The sequence below is a fragment of the Grus americana genome, chromosome 2 (assembly GCF_028858705.1).
Source record: "Grus americana isolate bGruAme1 chromosome 2, bGruAme1.mat, whole genome shotgun sequence".
Taxonomy (NCBI): domain Eukaryota; kingdom Metazoa; phylum Chordata; class Aves; order Gruiformes; family Gruidae; genus Grus; species Grus americana.
The window spans coordinates 168,307,897-168,322,099 of record NC_072853.1 but is presented as its reverse complement, the minus strand read 5'-3'; the positions used below and the strand labels follow the sequence as shown (position 1 = coordinate 168,322,099).

The window sequence follows — 14,203 nt, the reverse complement described above, 5'->3', positions numbered from 1 at the left end:
AAGAACAGTGTTAGTGCTTTAACAAATTTGCTAGTGCTTAATGTTACCCTGGTGCTGGAATAATTATTTTGAAGTCTGCTTTGGAGAATTCTGGTGTTTGCACCACCTGCAAAATGGAATTTAAATCTTCGGTTGACCTGCAGCGCGTGACAGTGCCTCTGGATAGACCTTTCATGGAAAGCAGCTCAGGGGATCTTGCGCTAAGGAGGAATTACAAGTCTGACAGCACCGTAATTGAGGTTAATCACATAACTGACAACCATCTCCAGAATCAAATTGGCTGTATTGGGAAAAACACTGTATAATACTGCGACTTACAGATGGGAATTACTGTATGACTCGAATACTGCAGAACTGTGCATTGAACTGTCCTTTAGGTAGCTAAAATTGATAGATTTGGTGGTTTCTTTCTACATGGGTAAACTGGGAGTTTCAGCAGAGCATAGATATCTTAATGTTTTGTCCTGCTTGTTGGACCAAAGAGAAAAACCAGTTAAATTTGCAAGCAAACTTGATTTTAATTTTTTTTTTAAACTAACGTTAGCGTAATAAGCTTTTAGTCTTCCAGGAGTTTGTGTTGTGTGACTTTCTTTAAACCACTGTCGGTGGAGAACAGAAAATTTTTGTTAACCTTGAAATAAATGTTGAGTATAAGAAACGGATGTTATGGCAATTCTAAATACTTCATTGTTTTCTCAGATGGAGCCGAAGAAGAAAAGATGGAAACGGAGACAAATGGACAACAGTCTGAGAAGGTAAGCTTGGCTCAGTACGCTGGTTCTGAAAAGAGTTCCAGCTCTTACACACCTGAATGACTACGTCCTAAAATGCCTGGTAAGAAAGGGAGGTGATGGTGGGGTGACCCTGATGGGTCAGGGTGTGTCTGTCCATAGGGAGCAGTTTTCAGTCTCCACAGTGTTCGATTTTCTTCTGAGTGATTCAGTCTCAAACCATACAGAGACATTCCCATCTGCCCAGGAAAAGAAACGAGACATCGGTGGTGTTTCTTAGTCCTGAGGAAAAAAGATTGGGACTGGGAGAAACATAAACTGGGCGATATCAAATGAATTGGAGACTTAAGTTGCGGAAGGACATTGGTACGTTACGGCTCGTGACTTGTGGTGGTCTAAAGCAAGCATCGCTTTGAAGTCTTGCCCTAGAAAACTTTTATTTGCCTTCCCAAATTTGAACACAGCTTTCAGCTCTGACAAGACCAGAGAGATTACGGCTGTCCGGGAAATGAGCGGGTTGTGCAGAGCTGAACAGAGAACCCAAGTGAAACAATTGCCCCAGCCGCATCGCGAGTACAAGTTACCGATTGTTCGATCTGCGGGATCGTGTGCGGCTTGGTGGATGTGGGGGGATGAGATCCGGCTGACTAAATGAAGGTGCCCCAATCTGAGCTGCTCAATAAAACTCCTCGTTGCAAGAAGTCTGGGCTAGCTCTTGGTTATAGGTGTGTGTATATGTACTCCTGATCTTAGATGTGATGCATCCTGCCCAGAAAGATCAGATATTTAGAAATTAATTCCTTCAACCTGTTGGTAGTGCCTACAAGAATGCAGTTCTTTGGGGCTCTTTGATAACCCCATGTCTACAAACACAGGACCTCTTTTCAGATAGTCTACAATAACGACACCGACTGTGATTGTTTCACACCTAAACTGGAATTAAACTAGTATCCTGGAATTAGAACATCACCCTGCTAAATAACTGGTGGTAGGTGCTTATCGAGTCTGCAGCAACGGGCAGTATCTCTGTGTTGCTTCATCAATGAATGAGGTATAACTAACGTGATGGTTGCTGTGTATAGACTTGATGTTACTTCTTGCTCTGTTTCCAGATGGTTCTTTTGCTGCCTTGCTGATAAATAGTCGGGTACGCTTAGGTAGATGTAAGCGTAGATGATTTCTTGGTCAGTGTTTGAAAAGATGGATTGTTCTGTAGAGCAGAGTAAATGAGAAACATACAGGTCAGCTTGGAGTATTTCGAAGGTGAAAAGGATGCTTCCAGTCTTAGGCATGAAGCTGCTGCTGATTTCGTTAATACTATGTTAAGGCACCTGGATTTTAACGAGAAATACTTACATTCCGTTTTGCGAAGGCTGCTCTCTCCCACCAGTTCCTGGACAGAAGCACCTTCCTGTAGCATGTAATTCAGTTGTAGCATTTATTGCCACGGGATGCTGTTGTGACCATGAGTTCCACAGAATTTGGAGCTGTGTGGATAGGTGAATACGGTATAAATCATTAACCTGGCAGGCGCTGAAAAGGATCTAAAACTTACACACAAGCTACTGGAATAGATGGGGCGGCACGGCAGGCAGAACGTGTTCTTATCTGTCACCTTAGTTCAGGATTTCTTGTACCTTCAGATGAACCCAGGTTGGCCTGGGTTGCTGAATCTGGTAGACTTTGTCCCGCATAGCACTTACTTTGTTTATTCAGATTTCAGTTACGATTGTTAAAACGGGCTTAAGTAGCAGCCAACCTTTAAAATTTAATCTCTTCCTTTATGATAGTGAATTAATTTGAAAGCTATAAACGAAGTTAACAGTGAATGTCTTCTATAGCTCTCATTCTTCAACCAATTTTCATCCCATTTAGGTTGAAAACAAAGCGGAGAGTGAAATTGAGGAAGGCGATAAAGTACAAGAAGGAGAAAATGAGAGGAATTCCGAAAAAGAGCAAGACAGCGACGTGACTGCAGACCCCAAGCCAGGTAATGGTTCCCAGCTGTTCCCCAAGCTGAGAGAGCTGTAAGAGCCTTCCTCTGAAGTGGTCGGAAGAGTCTATAAACTCAGCCGTGGCAGAAATACTTCCTCTTGCACATCAGGCTGCTTCATGGTTCACTAGTAAATATTCTAGTTTAATTTCACTGCAGAGCTCAGGCACTAAATTCTTTCCTGAACTCATTTTAGACCTCAGCTGAGCTTTCCGTCGCTGCCTGTAGCGACTGGGTGACGAAATTGCAGTAGCGAAGTGCGTGTAGGTCATACAAATTATTTTCTTTTGCCTGTATTGCACGCCATTTGATCATTTGTGATGCAAAGAAGTGGGACTGCTCGCTTCTACCCTTAGAAGTTAATATGGTTAGCTCGGTTTCCCTGGGAAGTGGTGCGGAGCCTTTATTTTGACAGGCTGAGGAGTACTCGGGGGTTTTTTTTCTCTATATAAGACATTATTTATTTTTAACGTGTTCCCCTTGTACCACATAGTTTTTTCCTGGAACTTACATGCAGTATTTTAGCACCAGGTAGAACAAGCAGCACTTGGATTTGATGAAATAATGGGAGTTGATTTGGAAATGCAGCTGAAATTGTTCTGATGAGACTAAGCTGATGGCAGAAGATGAATTGACAGGATGGAAACTAAAAGCATTTAAAGTTGCCCTATTTGTTGGATCAGATCCTCTTAGGCTAAAATTGTTCCCCTGTCGGCATTTGGACGAGTAGCAGTACTATAACGTAGGAATGTGACAGTTTGTGGATGAATTAATGTGACTAATAGCAGTGTGCGTAGTGCAATTCCTGTCCCGGTGCGATACTGTTAGCAAGGGGAGAACGCACGTAACGGACTTGGCGGGAAATCTCTTCCAGAAGAAAAGGAGGCAGAAGAGAACAAGGAGAACGTTGATGCAAGCAAAGACAAAGAAAACGAGGCTGGGAAGAAGAAAGTGGAACATGAAATCTCGGAAGGAAACGTAGCTACAGCTGCAGCTGCTGCCCTTGCCTCAGCTGCCACCAAAGCAAAGGTTTGTTTTGCACGAATATCCATTGGCTTGCTTTCCAGTTCACATGAGAATTCTTCTCAAAATGGTCCTTTGTGCCAAATGTGTGCAGTTTCACGTTCTAATCCCTAATACCTTGAAGGAGCACAAGTGCCATCTTCAGTTTCTTCTGCTTGAACTCCTAAGTACAATTCTAATTTAGCCTCTTCTATGATTGCAAAGTCGAACATCCCTAAGAAATAGTCCCAAAATGCGTTTGTCGCTTTTGGAAAGACTTTTTTCTGCCCGATAGGTCTGGCTGTAGTGGTGAGGGCACAGGTCTGGGTGACAAAACCCTTACGTTGCCTTTTTCGCTGTGCCCCCGGCTGTTCTGCGGACGTGACGCAAGCCTCCTGCGCTTGGACTGTCTGTAAAACCAGTGCGATGTTCACTTCTAGCTTTTCAATTTTTATAGACAACTTAATGATTTTTGTGTGAAGAGGTACTGTGTGCCTGTTAAAAGCACGTTCTTGTCTTCCTGTCATTAAACTTCTGTTTGTTTGGCTATAGTCCCTTAATGAGCTGTGGGTTTTGTGTCCTAACAGCTTTTCTTTACCTTATAATTACTAATTGCATGTTGTCTTTCATTTTCTTTTTGCAGGAACCAGACCGCCTTCACTTCTTTCAGAATATCTTTTTCAAAATCAATTTTCTCTTTACTTTTTTTTTTAGTTCTAGTTTGGCTTTCTGAATCACTCTTGGATTCAGTGCTGTGTTCCATGTCACGTACTTTACAGAAACCAAAAGCGAAACGTGGATGGTGTTTATTTCCCAGCGGACTTCTAGAACACGAGGTGTCGCGTGTGTCGTACTGACTCTTGCAGTCTCGATCTTTGACTCTTTAGCTTGAGACTTTTTTCCCCAACCATGTCATACATATTGAGGACAGCGTGCTGATAGGTGTTGTCACGATGATGCAGTCCCTCCTTGATGAACCCATGAGGTTTGAAGATATTTTTAGTTACTACCATTCAAGCCAGGTTCTAAAACCCACGCGTTTCAGCATTGCTTAGTGTCAGAGCGAGGCACCCGACCTGTGCGGAATCCCGCTTTGCAGCCAAACTCCGGGTTCGTTATTTCGGTGAAGTGCAGAGTCCGATCTGGCTCCCTTGTGCATCACTTCGCCAGTCTGCGTCCGAACCTACGGTGCTCCAAGCACCGAGCTCTTGCTGAGAGTAAGTTACTTTCAGTTCATCAGACTTACCTATATTTTCAGCCAAGTTGAGGAAGAAAAACCAACCCTGGGTGTATATAAGGAGGCATGAAATTTAATCTCTCTTTTACGGAAGGCTGCTTGCTCCAAATAAAGATGATCTCCTACTTTCCTTCCTCTGGTGATAACGAGTGCTAGAGGGAGAAGGGACTTGGCTGATGGCAGTTTTCATTATGGTAGTAATAATATTCTAGCAGAATTTTAGCTTTATATTACAGGAGATAATATGTTATAATTAGGATGTTCAGACTTCAGAGTAGAATTCAAGTTCAACAGGGATTTCTCTTCCCGCTTAAAAACCCAGACAATATTAAGGCTTTCAGTGAGCCGTATCTTGTCTGAGAGAGTAATTCCATTCTTCACAATAAACTCCAGACTTGGTCACGTGAAGAGCCAATACAAAATCGTTTTCCTTATGATTTTATATCAGGGGAATCTTGCAGTTGACTTCTAAGGAGAAAGAGGGGTTAAAGGCAGGCACTTGAAGGTTTTTGTCCTTTTGAGATAGGACAGCTTATTGCTGAAGCCACTTACGTGAGAAACGGTGTCGACCTGCTGCTCACGCTGCTGGACACGCAGCCCAGGACACGGGTGGCTTTCTGGGCTGCCAGCGCACGTTGCCGGCTGACGTGGAGCTTCTCGTCCCCCAGCACCCCCAGGTCGTTAACGTGTGCGTGCTAGGTCGGCAGCTAGTCTTGTGCTTCCTCCCAAGTTCATCCGTATTCATCCAGGAATTTCTGAGCAGCGAAACTGAAGTCAGGACCTTGTCAGGGGGCAGAAGCCGAGGCAGTCGCGGCCGTGCTCGTGTCGAGCGCTCCGGGTTTCAATAGCAAACCAAAGGGTTGTTCTTCACCCACCCTCAGCCAGAGGCCAGGTCCCCTGGCTGGCTTAGTGATGCTCAGGTCGTTCAGAACCGCTGCGTCCCAGGGTAACGTCACGTACCATCGTCGTCTTGGCTTATTTGTGACTTTAGCTGGATGCAGCAATGTGTTTTATCAGACAATTTAAATCCCTATTAATTTTGCCCTCCTGGGTTTTTTTGTCGAGCGCAGTCAGTAGTGACCCCATGGGTAATGCCAGGCTAAGGAGCGGTCTCTTCAGGAAAAACTGTGGTGACGATTTCCTTTCTAATGTGTATTTTGAGACCTGTCTTTTACCTAATCATGTGCCTTGCTGATTTTGTGTTAATCTGGTTTCGTTATTAAAATTTCACACATCCAGCAAGGCAGAATGACTGTCAGAAGGCTGTGTGTATCAACAAAGGCACTTCTGTCACTCTGACTTTTCATACAAATGAGTTTGTTTTACTAAACAGTATTAACTGGTGCTAAATTTTCTGGTTCTGTCAGCCGCTTGTTACTTTTTCAGATGCGTGCACCAGTGCTTGGTCTGTATTTAACTGAATAGCCTACTTGAATTTCACAGCGGTGTGCTGTGAGATGAACTTGGGGGATGGCTGGTTCTCTCAAGCTGTACCTGATTTAAAATTAAACTTTGAGAGCCTTGAGTGTATGTTATCTGGATTTACTGAGATTTGCTTTATTGCTGGTGGGTTACCAGAGGTCAATGCTGTCAAGTGACACGACAGTGATGGAAATGATATCATACGTTTTTGAGACATTCTGTTTATAATTAGGATTACCAGGGAGTTTTCTAATGCTGCTTCTCTCCAGCACAGTATTTCTCCCAGTTCTGAGCCAGAGTTTGGGGCACAGATTGTGAAAGATGAGCCTGTCTGCAGCTTGAGCTGGATGAGCTCCAGCTTTCTCTTTATTCCTTCTTCCCCTCGGCCCTCACCTTTCCCTTCTCAAAAGCCCGCCCTCCTTCCCCTCAGCCCTTGGACGTGTCCGTAAGGCTTCGCTTGGACACTGTGGTCGGAGGCATCCTTTGACTATTAATTCAGCAACTCCCGAGCAGTGTTCATGATGGGTGTTTGGAGTGTATTGTCATTTTGTACAGCAGGCTTTTAACAAAAGCCAGTAGAAGGCATCATTTCCTGCTTGGAAAATGCGAAACACTTTCATAGGCTGTCTCATGTATCATATATATATATATCTCCCGTAGCATTTATGTGCAAGCGTGTATATGTAAATGGGGTAAAGCTAAAGCCTTGTAAAGAACCTATTTGTCTTTTTCTGGCGTTCGCTTTTGCAGTTTAGATACAGCTTTGCCTTCAGCTTTCTTCTGCAATAGGGATACGATGCAACCTGGGTATAAAAGGAAACTGGAGATTTTTTTTTTTTTAAGTATTTTCTTCTCATATCCATGTAGATTTCTCTGCAATTTCTCCCTAGCCTGAGGTGGAACTGCTGCGCTGAGAAAGCTGCTGGTTTGGTGGTGTGGTGCTGCATGTAATGGGAATATGCTTAATGACATACGTAGCTTCTCATTTACTCGAGCAACAAATATTTTAATGGCAAAGGCATGCAGGAGTCATCTCACTGGTTTTGTGGGTCGTTCCAGGTAAAAGCCTCCTCTGTGTGTGTTGGTGGAAGCTTTTTGGATGACCTACAGCTGACTCGGTACAACGTCCCCTTGCTCCCTCATTTGCATTTCCACTGAAAGCACGCTCTGTTGCGCAGCGCTCGGAAGGCTTCGAGGCAAAGCTGGATTGCTTATGAGTCCTGAGCACCCACAATACCTCTTGTATTAAAGCTTGACACCTATTTATTTGATTAAAAGCTTAATAATCTTCCAAGGGCTTCTGTTCCCAAGCATCAGATTGATAATCTAATGTCCTGTTTTCTGTCCAGAAGTGGAACAGGATGCTTGAAACTAGATGCAGGCGTAGTTGGCTTATTTGTTCCCTTAAAGCACTTTATTTTTGTGAAATGCCTGTAAAGCAAAACCTGTGTTTTATCCTCAGCACCTAGCAGCAGTGGAAGAAAGAAAAATCAAGTCCCTGGTTGCTCTTCTGGTGGAAACGCAGATGAAGAAGCTGGAGATAAAACTTCGCCATTTTGAGGAGCTGGAGACCATTATGGACAGAGAGAAAGAGGCAGTAAGTAGGGGAGCGTACTAATCTCTTAAAATCTGCATTAAATCAGTCACTGCCAAGATGTCTGTATGCTAACAGCTGGAAAACTGCCAACTTCAGCTGTTCCTCACCTTTATGCAGGTCTGTCTACTTCAGCTGGAATTCATAATTACCCCCTACGGTAGCGTTTGAGCCCTCTCCTCCTTTATCCAGCATCTTCTCTTTACCATCAGCGGCAGACTGGCGGTATCCTAGATTTGCTTCCTAATCCTTTCTTCTGTCATCTAAATATGAATGTGGAATTCCTGCTGAAGGTCCTCAGCCTTTATGTAGGTGTTATCACATGAAAGATACCTGATGTAAGAATGACCTTTGCCTGTAAAGAGAGTGAAATGGGTGGAAACCTTGCTTCCCGAAGGGAAGGGAAACCGACTCTGCCTTTCCTTCCTGACACAGTTTAGACTGGAGATTTGGGGTTAAGCATGTAGTTCAGGTGGGTGGTTTTGGTTTTTTTGGAGGGCATTCTCAGTAGCTCTTAGGAAAGTCCTCGAAGTGAGATGCGGTAGCAGAAGGATACGCACTCAGGAGTAACAGCTTTTCATTTTGTGGTGATGAGGGATTTGCCTGAGCTGGAGGGGGCAACAGCAGCTTCAGGAGAAGGGAAGGAAGCAATGATGTCAGGAGATGGGAAAAGGTGGTTGCTCATGGGGAACAGAAGAGTATCAAAGGGTCCTGCTTGGCCAACCTGATCTCCTTCTATGAGAAGGTGACCCACCTAGCGGATGAGGGAGAGGCTGTGGATATGTCTACCTGGACTTTAGTAAAACTTTTGACACAGTTTGCCACAGCATTCTCCTGGAGAAACTGCCTGCTCATGGCTTGGACGGGCGCATGCTTCGTTGGATAAAGAACTGGCTGGATGGCTGGGCCCAGAGAGTTGTGGTGAATGGAGTGAAACCCAGTTGGTGGCCGGTCACAAGCGGTGTTCCCAGGGCTCAGTACTGGGGCCAGTTCTCTTTAATATCTTCATCAGTGATCTGGACGAGGGGATCGAGGGCACCCTCAGTCAGTTCGCAGACGATGCCAGGTTGGGCGGGAGCGTTGATCTGCTGGGGGGCAGGAAGGCTCTGCAGAGGGATCTGGACAGGCTGGATCCATGGGCCGAGGCAACTCTGTGAGGTTCAACGAGGCTCAGTGCCGGGCCCTGCCCTTGGGTCACACCAAGCCCAGGCAACGCTACAGGCGTGGGGCAGAGTGGCTGGAAAGCTGCCCGGCGGAAAAGGACCTGGGGGTGTTGGTCGACAGCCGGCTGAACGTGAGCCAGCAGCGTGCCCAGGTGGCCAAGGGGGCCAACAGCATCCTGGCTTGTGTCAGCAATAGCGTGGCCAGCAGGACCAGGGCAGTGACCGTCCCCCTGTACTCGGCACTGGTGAGGCCGCACCTCGAGTGCTGGGTTCAGTTTTGGGCCCCTCGCTCCAAGAAGGACATTGAGGTGCTGGAGCGTGTCCAGAGAAGGGCAACCAAGTGGTGCCAGGTCTGGAGCACAAGTCTGATGAGGAGCGGCTGAGGGAACTGGGGTGGTTTAGCCTGGAGAAGAGGAGGCTGAGGGGAGACCTGATGGCTCTCTACAGCTCCCTGAAAGGAGGGTGTAGCCAGGTGGGGGTCGGTCTCTTCTCCCAAGGAAGAAGCGATAGGACGAGAGGAAACGGCCTCAAGTTGTGCCAGGGGAGGTTTAGACTGGAGATCAGGAAACCTTTCTTCCCCCAAAGGGCTGTCAAGCCCTGGGCCAGGCTGCCCAGGGCAGTGGTGGAGTCCCCGTCCCTGGAGGGATTTCAGAGCCGTGTAGATGTGGTGCTTGGGGACGTGGGTTAGTGGTGGGCTGGGCAGTGCTGGGGTAACGGTTGGACTCCGTGATCTCAAGGGTCTTTTCCAGCCTAAACGATTCTGGGATTCTAAAATAGAACAAAGCTGAACTGGCAAATCTGATGATGAAGCGCGATGGAGGAGGAGGAGGAGTTGGATAAGCCAAGCAAGAAGGTTGTTAGATGCTGTCCCCAAGCTAGCGAGGCAGTGAGCCAGGGCACGGGTCTTGATTGAGGTCTAACCAGCTGAAGAAGGTGGTGACACTAAGAGAGCACATACCGAGTGCGTCCCAGGCAGGGTTGTATTTATAGTGTAGCACTGTTAGCGATGCCGTACTGGAGACCTGTGCATCCCTCAGATGAGGGTATAACGTGGAAGAGATGCTGTCTCTGCCTGCCAGTGGCGGGGTTACGCAGCAGTTACGAGGTGTTCTTTCAGCTATAGTGCAACAGGCTTTCAGAGAAGCGGTTTCTCTCCAGCCACTCTAAAGATGACCCAAAACTTCATTTTTATCGGACTGGTCATTTTTTTTAATTCTTCTGTTGCATAGCTTCCTCATTTTTGTCAATAGGCAATTACTCTAGATGTGTTGAAATTATCAACTCATAATTCTAGGGGTTTTCACATTTGCCCTCCCATGCGAATTTAATGGAATTTACATCCTCGCTTTGGCGTTAATCACACTGATAGAGTTTGACAAACTGTGGTCTTCTGTTGTAGCAGAATGTCAGCAGGAATTTCTAGATTGCTCAGCATCCTCAACCACTTCAGTGTGGTGTTTGCCTCTGACACTGATTGGCAGCTCAAGAAATGGACCTAACTATTTTGAAAAGGTTCTCTGTAGATTTCTTTCTTTGGGGGATATATTCTATTAGTGACAGGTGGGGTTTTTCCCATTTTGAGGCATATGACATTTTCCTTTTTAAAAATGTGCATACAAATTTTTTCCCTTGGCTTTCTGGTAGTTAAACTCAGTCTTTTCACCTGTCATTGTAGATATTTAGTGGAATAATTAAAGCAAAAAAATTCCTCGGTGCCATTGCACGCTATGCGTATGTTATTTGCTGCGACGACTTTTTATTATAGTAAAGGTAAGGCGATTCTAAGTGTTAAAAGAAATCAGTGCTGTGGACTGGAGGGTGTTAGATTTTAGGCAAGACACATTTACTTCAGCCTTTAAGCTAGAGTAATTTCAGTGCTGCCAACTCTGTGTCTAACCAGGGATCCTCTTGGTAGGAGCCTTGTTGACCCAGAATTTATAATAGCACACGAACGCTTTCTTTACCCATTTCTGTTCAGGGAGGAGTTACTTGCTGAAGGTGAAATTGGAGTACAGTGGCGGTTATCGTATGAGTATACATTAAGTGCTTGTAATAGCTCCTTCTAATTGTGAATCGCTTTCTAACAGTGCAAAAACACGCTGTTGCAAATTTGAAGATCGTCGAGAGCGTAGTATTCATGACTGCGTACCTAAAAATTTGGCCGATTTCATGGATCGGGTTGTGTAGGGAGGTTACGTGGCAGACGGGTGCATGCTGATCTTCGTTAAGGTGCCTAGCCTTGCTCTTGCCTGACGTCCGCTGCAGATATAACTCCGTTTTGGGAGTTGAAGAGCAAATGCGAGTTATTGATAGAGTGTCCAAGAGAAAAGCGTGTTACTACCAATTGTCTTAATGCTAACGTGGGGCTACGACAGCAGGTTGTGTCCGTAAACCTGCTTCTGAACTTATTACAAGTACAGAACCAGGTGGTTTGGGCTCTGCATCGGTTTTAAGACCAGCTTGTGTTTGTAACTTGTGTTTTTACCTCTTTCCTCTGTCCACCTCCCTTTTCTCATCCTGAGGGGAGAGAAGGTGTGGAAGAGAACTTTTCGCTGGTTTTCCAAAGTACAAGGTGTGTGTTCAGAGACTGGATGCTCTTTGGGGATGCTTGCAAAGACTACTGCTTTTTAAACCGTGGCAGGAGTAAGGTACCGTGAAGAGAGCAAAGCGGGAATACAGAAGAATATAAAAAGTACGGTGCAGCCGTACTCCTTGCCTAAGCCTTTGTTTCGGGTCACTTGCAGTAATTCCTCTCTGAACTGCCTGCCACCTCCAGAATCTGTTTCCACACATGCACAATTACACCATCGGTGTACGTGTCTCTTCATTTTATCAAGTTTTTCCCGCTGACGTATCAGATTGGTCAAGGAAAAAAGAATCATGGCAGCATGAATAATCACATTGTAGTCCCTACAAGCAGAAAACCGGCCCCCAACAAGGAGTATGTATTATTCATTAGGCTCTGTCCCCATCTGGTTCCGGTGGTGAATGCGGGCTCTGTAGTATTCTGTTGCCATCGGTGCTTTGTCAGCGGGCAAACTGCTAACACAAAGTATTGATGGAGCTTTGGGATTTTTGGAGAACTTCTGCTAGGTGGAAGTCTCCTTGGCAACCTGCTTTTCGGCTAAATTATGGAGTATATCTTAAAGCGCTCACTAAATATTTGTAAACTAGTCACAGAAATCCATGTCCAATTGCTTAAGAGTAATAGATATAAAAATAGGTTATGATGTCTTAAATAAGTCGAATGCCATATGCTTCCTTAACCATGACAATGACAAGGCGTATAAATGCCCAATAGTAAGAAATATTTTCTGTAGCTTCTTTATCTCTTCATTTTGGGCTTGCTTACTCTCTACATGGCTTCATCATTAAACAAAGTAACCTGGTTTGTGTTGATTGGCCTAAATTGTGTGAGTTTTAGAAAAATAATACTCTCAATAACGCAACTCATTGTGGTCTGGATATAATGATGTCCAGGTCCTACACTCAAAATGTATGGCGTAGGATTCTGCCTGTAATCACTGAGCTCGTGCTGTCACACACTATGCTGCTTTGGTCTTTCCCTGGAAAATCTCTGTAGTTTCCTGTTCCCCTCGTTCCAACGTGCAAAAGATTGAGAGACAAATGTTGAGTTTCTTCCCGAATTGTGTTCAGGCTGAATGCTCTGCACCGTACTTACTGAGTAACGTGTTGGTTGTATTACTGAGAGATTCTTCAGGACGTACAAGGGGAGTTCAGCTGTTCCAGCTGGAAGAAGGCCTGGACCCTTTACCAAAACCTGCTGCAGTTCAGACGTTGTGTATTAATAGGATAGGTGATTTGCAGGAACGTGTTTTAAAGGTGTAGTTCTTAACTATTTTCTTTGCTTTGCCTTTCTCCCCCCCTATTTTTGACATAGTTAGAGCAGCAGAGACAACAGTTGCTGACAGAACGCCAGAATTTTCACATGGAACAGCTGAAATACGCTGAATTAAGGGCTCGCCAGCAAATGGAGCAGCAGCACAGTCAAAACCCCCAGCAGTCTCACCAGCACCCCAGTGGGCCTGGGATGAACCCCCTTGGGGCACCAGCACACCCCGGCTTACTGCCTCATCAGCAGCCCCCACCGTACCCTATGATGCACCACCAAATGCCGCCGCCTCACCCACCGCAGCCAGGTAAGAGTCGGAAGGAGAAAAATCCCTTTACGTTGATCGCCGTTCGTAATAGAGTAAAATCAGAGGATGTTTTGTCGCCAGAGAAAGTTGCGCAAGGTGTAAGGGATGGTCTGTGTTATGCAGCGGTTTATAGTGGTGCTGTTTATAAAACAGAAACAGAGTTTGCTGGAAAGATGCGCTTTGCTCGTACTGCAGCTTCGTTTTACAGCTTTTGTCTCCGTACCAGACGTGCGGATGCAGTTTGGGGAGGAGGTGTCTTATCCACGCGTGCGAATACCCAAAAGGAGGGAATGGAGGAGAGCGCCGGGCTCTTCTCGGTAGCTCCCAGCGGCACGGCAGGAGGCAATAGGCACAAATTAAAAGCCATGAAATTCCATCTGGACACAGAAAAATACTTGTTTTGTTTGTTAGTTTTCCTGTGGGGGTCATCAAACCCTGGAGCAGGTTGCCCAGCAAAGCTGTGGAGTCTCCATCCTTGGAGACAGCAGTCACACCAAGCTCTCAAGTAAAAAATGGAGCTGCCGCTAAACGTCATTTTCAAATGTTTTTAGCTGGTTTGTATTTCCTTAAACTTTTTTTTATGCCCAGCGATCTCTGCTCCTTCAAAAGCAAGAATTCTCTCAATTCTCCAGTTCATGACACACCTAACTGTGTAAAAAAAACCTTAGGGGAAGGGACCGGAACGAGACGCAGATGAGAGTCGCAGAACCGCGTTGGTCGGAAGGGTCCCTTGAAAGTCTCAGGCTCGGAGCAAAGCCAGCCGGATCAGACTGCAAGGGACTCATCCTCGCGAGGCTTAGATATCTCCAAGGGTGGAGATATTCCTAATAACAAAGGATGGAGGCGGCGATGTGGCTGTGCCTCACCATGTGAGGAGGAACATCCATTTATTCCAAAGAAG

General features: G+C 45.6%; 1 protein-coding gene across 6 annotated transcripts in view; it reads left to right on the top strand.

The window, feature by feature from the left end:
- SMARCC1 (SWI/SNF related, matrix associated, actin dependent regulator of chromatin subfamily c member 1) overlaps nt 1-14,203 on the top strand; it is a 94,322-nt gene that overhangs the window by 64,059 nt on the left and 16,060 nt on the right. For 5 of the 6 annotated variants that reach the window (XM_054818351.1, XM_054818353.1, XM_054818355.1 and 2 more), the window contains 5 exons: nt 700-755; nt 2,607-2,721; nt 3,599-3,753; nt 7,848-7,982; nt 13,044-13,302. In XM_054818351.1, the coding sequence (XP_054674326.1) occupies nt 700-755; nt 2,607-2,721; nt 3,599-3,753; nt 7,848-7,982; nt 13,044-13,302 (720 nt within the window). The remainder of the gene's footprint in view (nt 1-699; nt 756-2,606; nt 2,722-3,598; nt 3,754-7,847; nt 7,983-13,043; nt 13,303-14,203) is intronic. The other variant, XM_054818352.1, reaches the window with a different exon arrangement.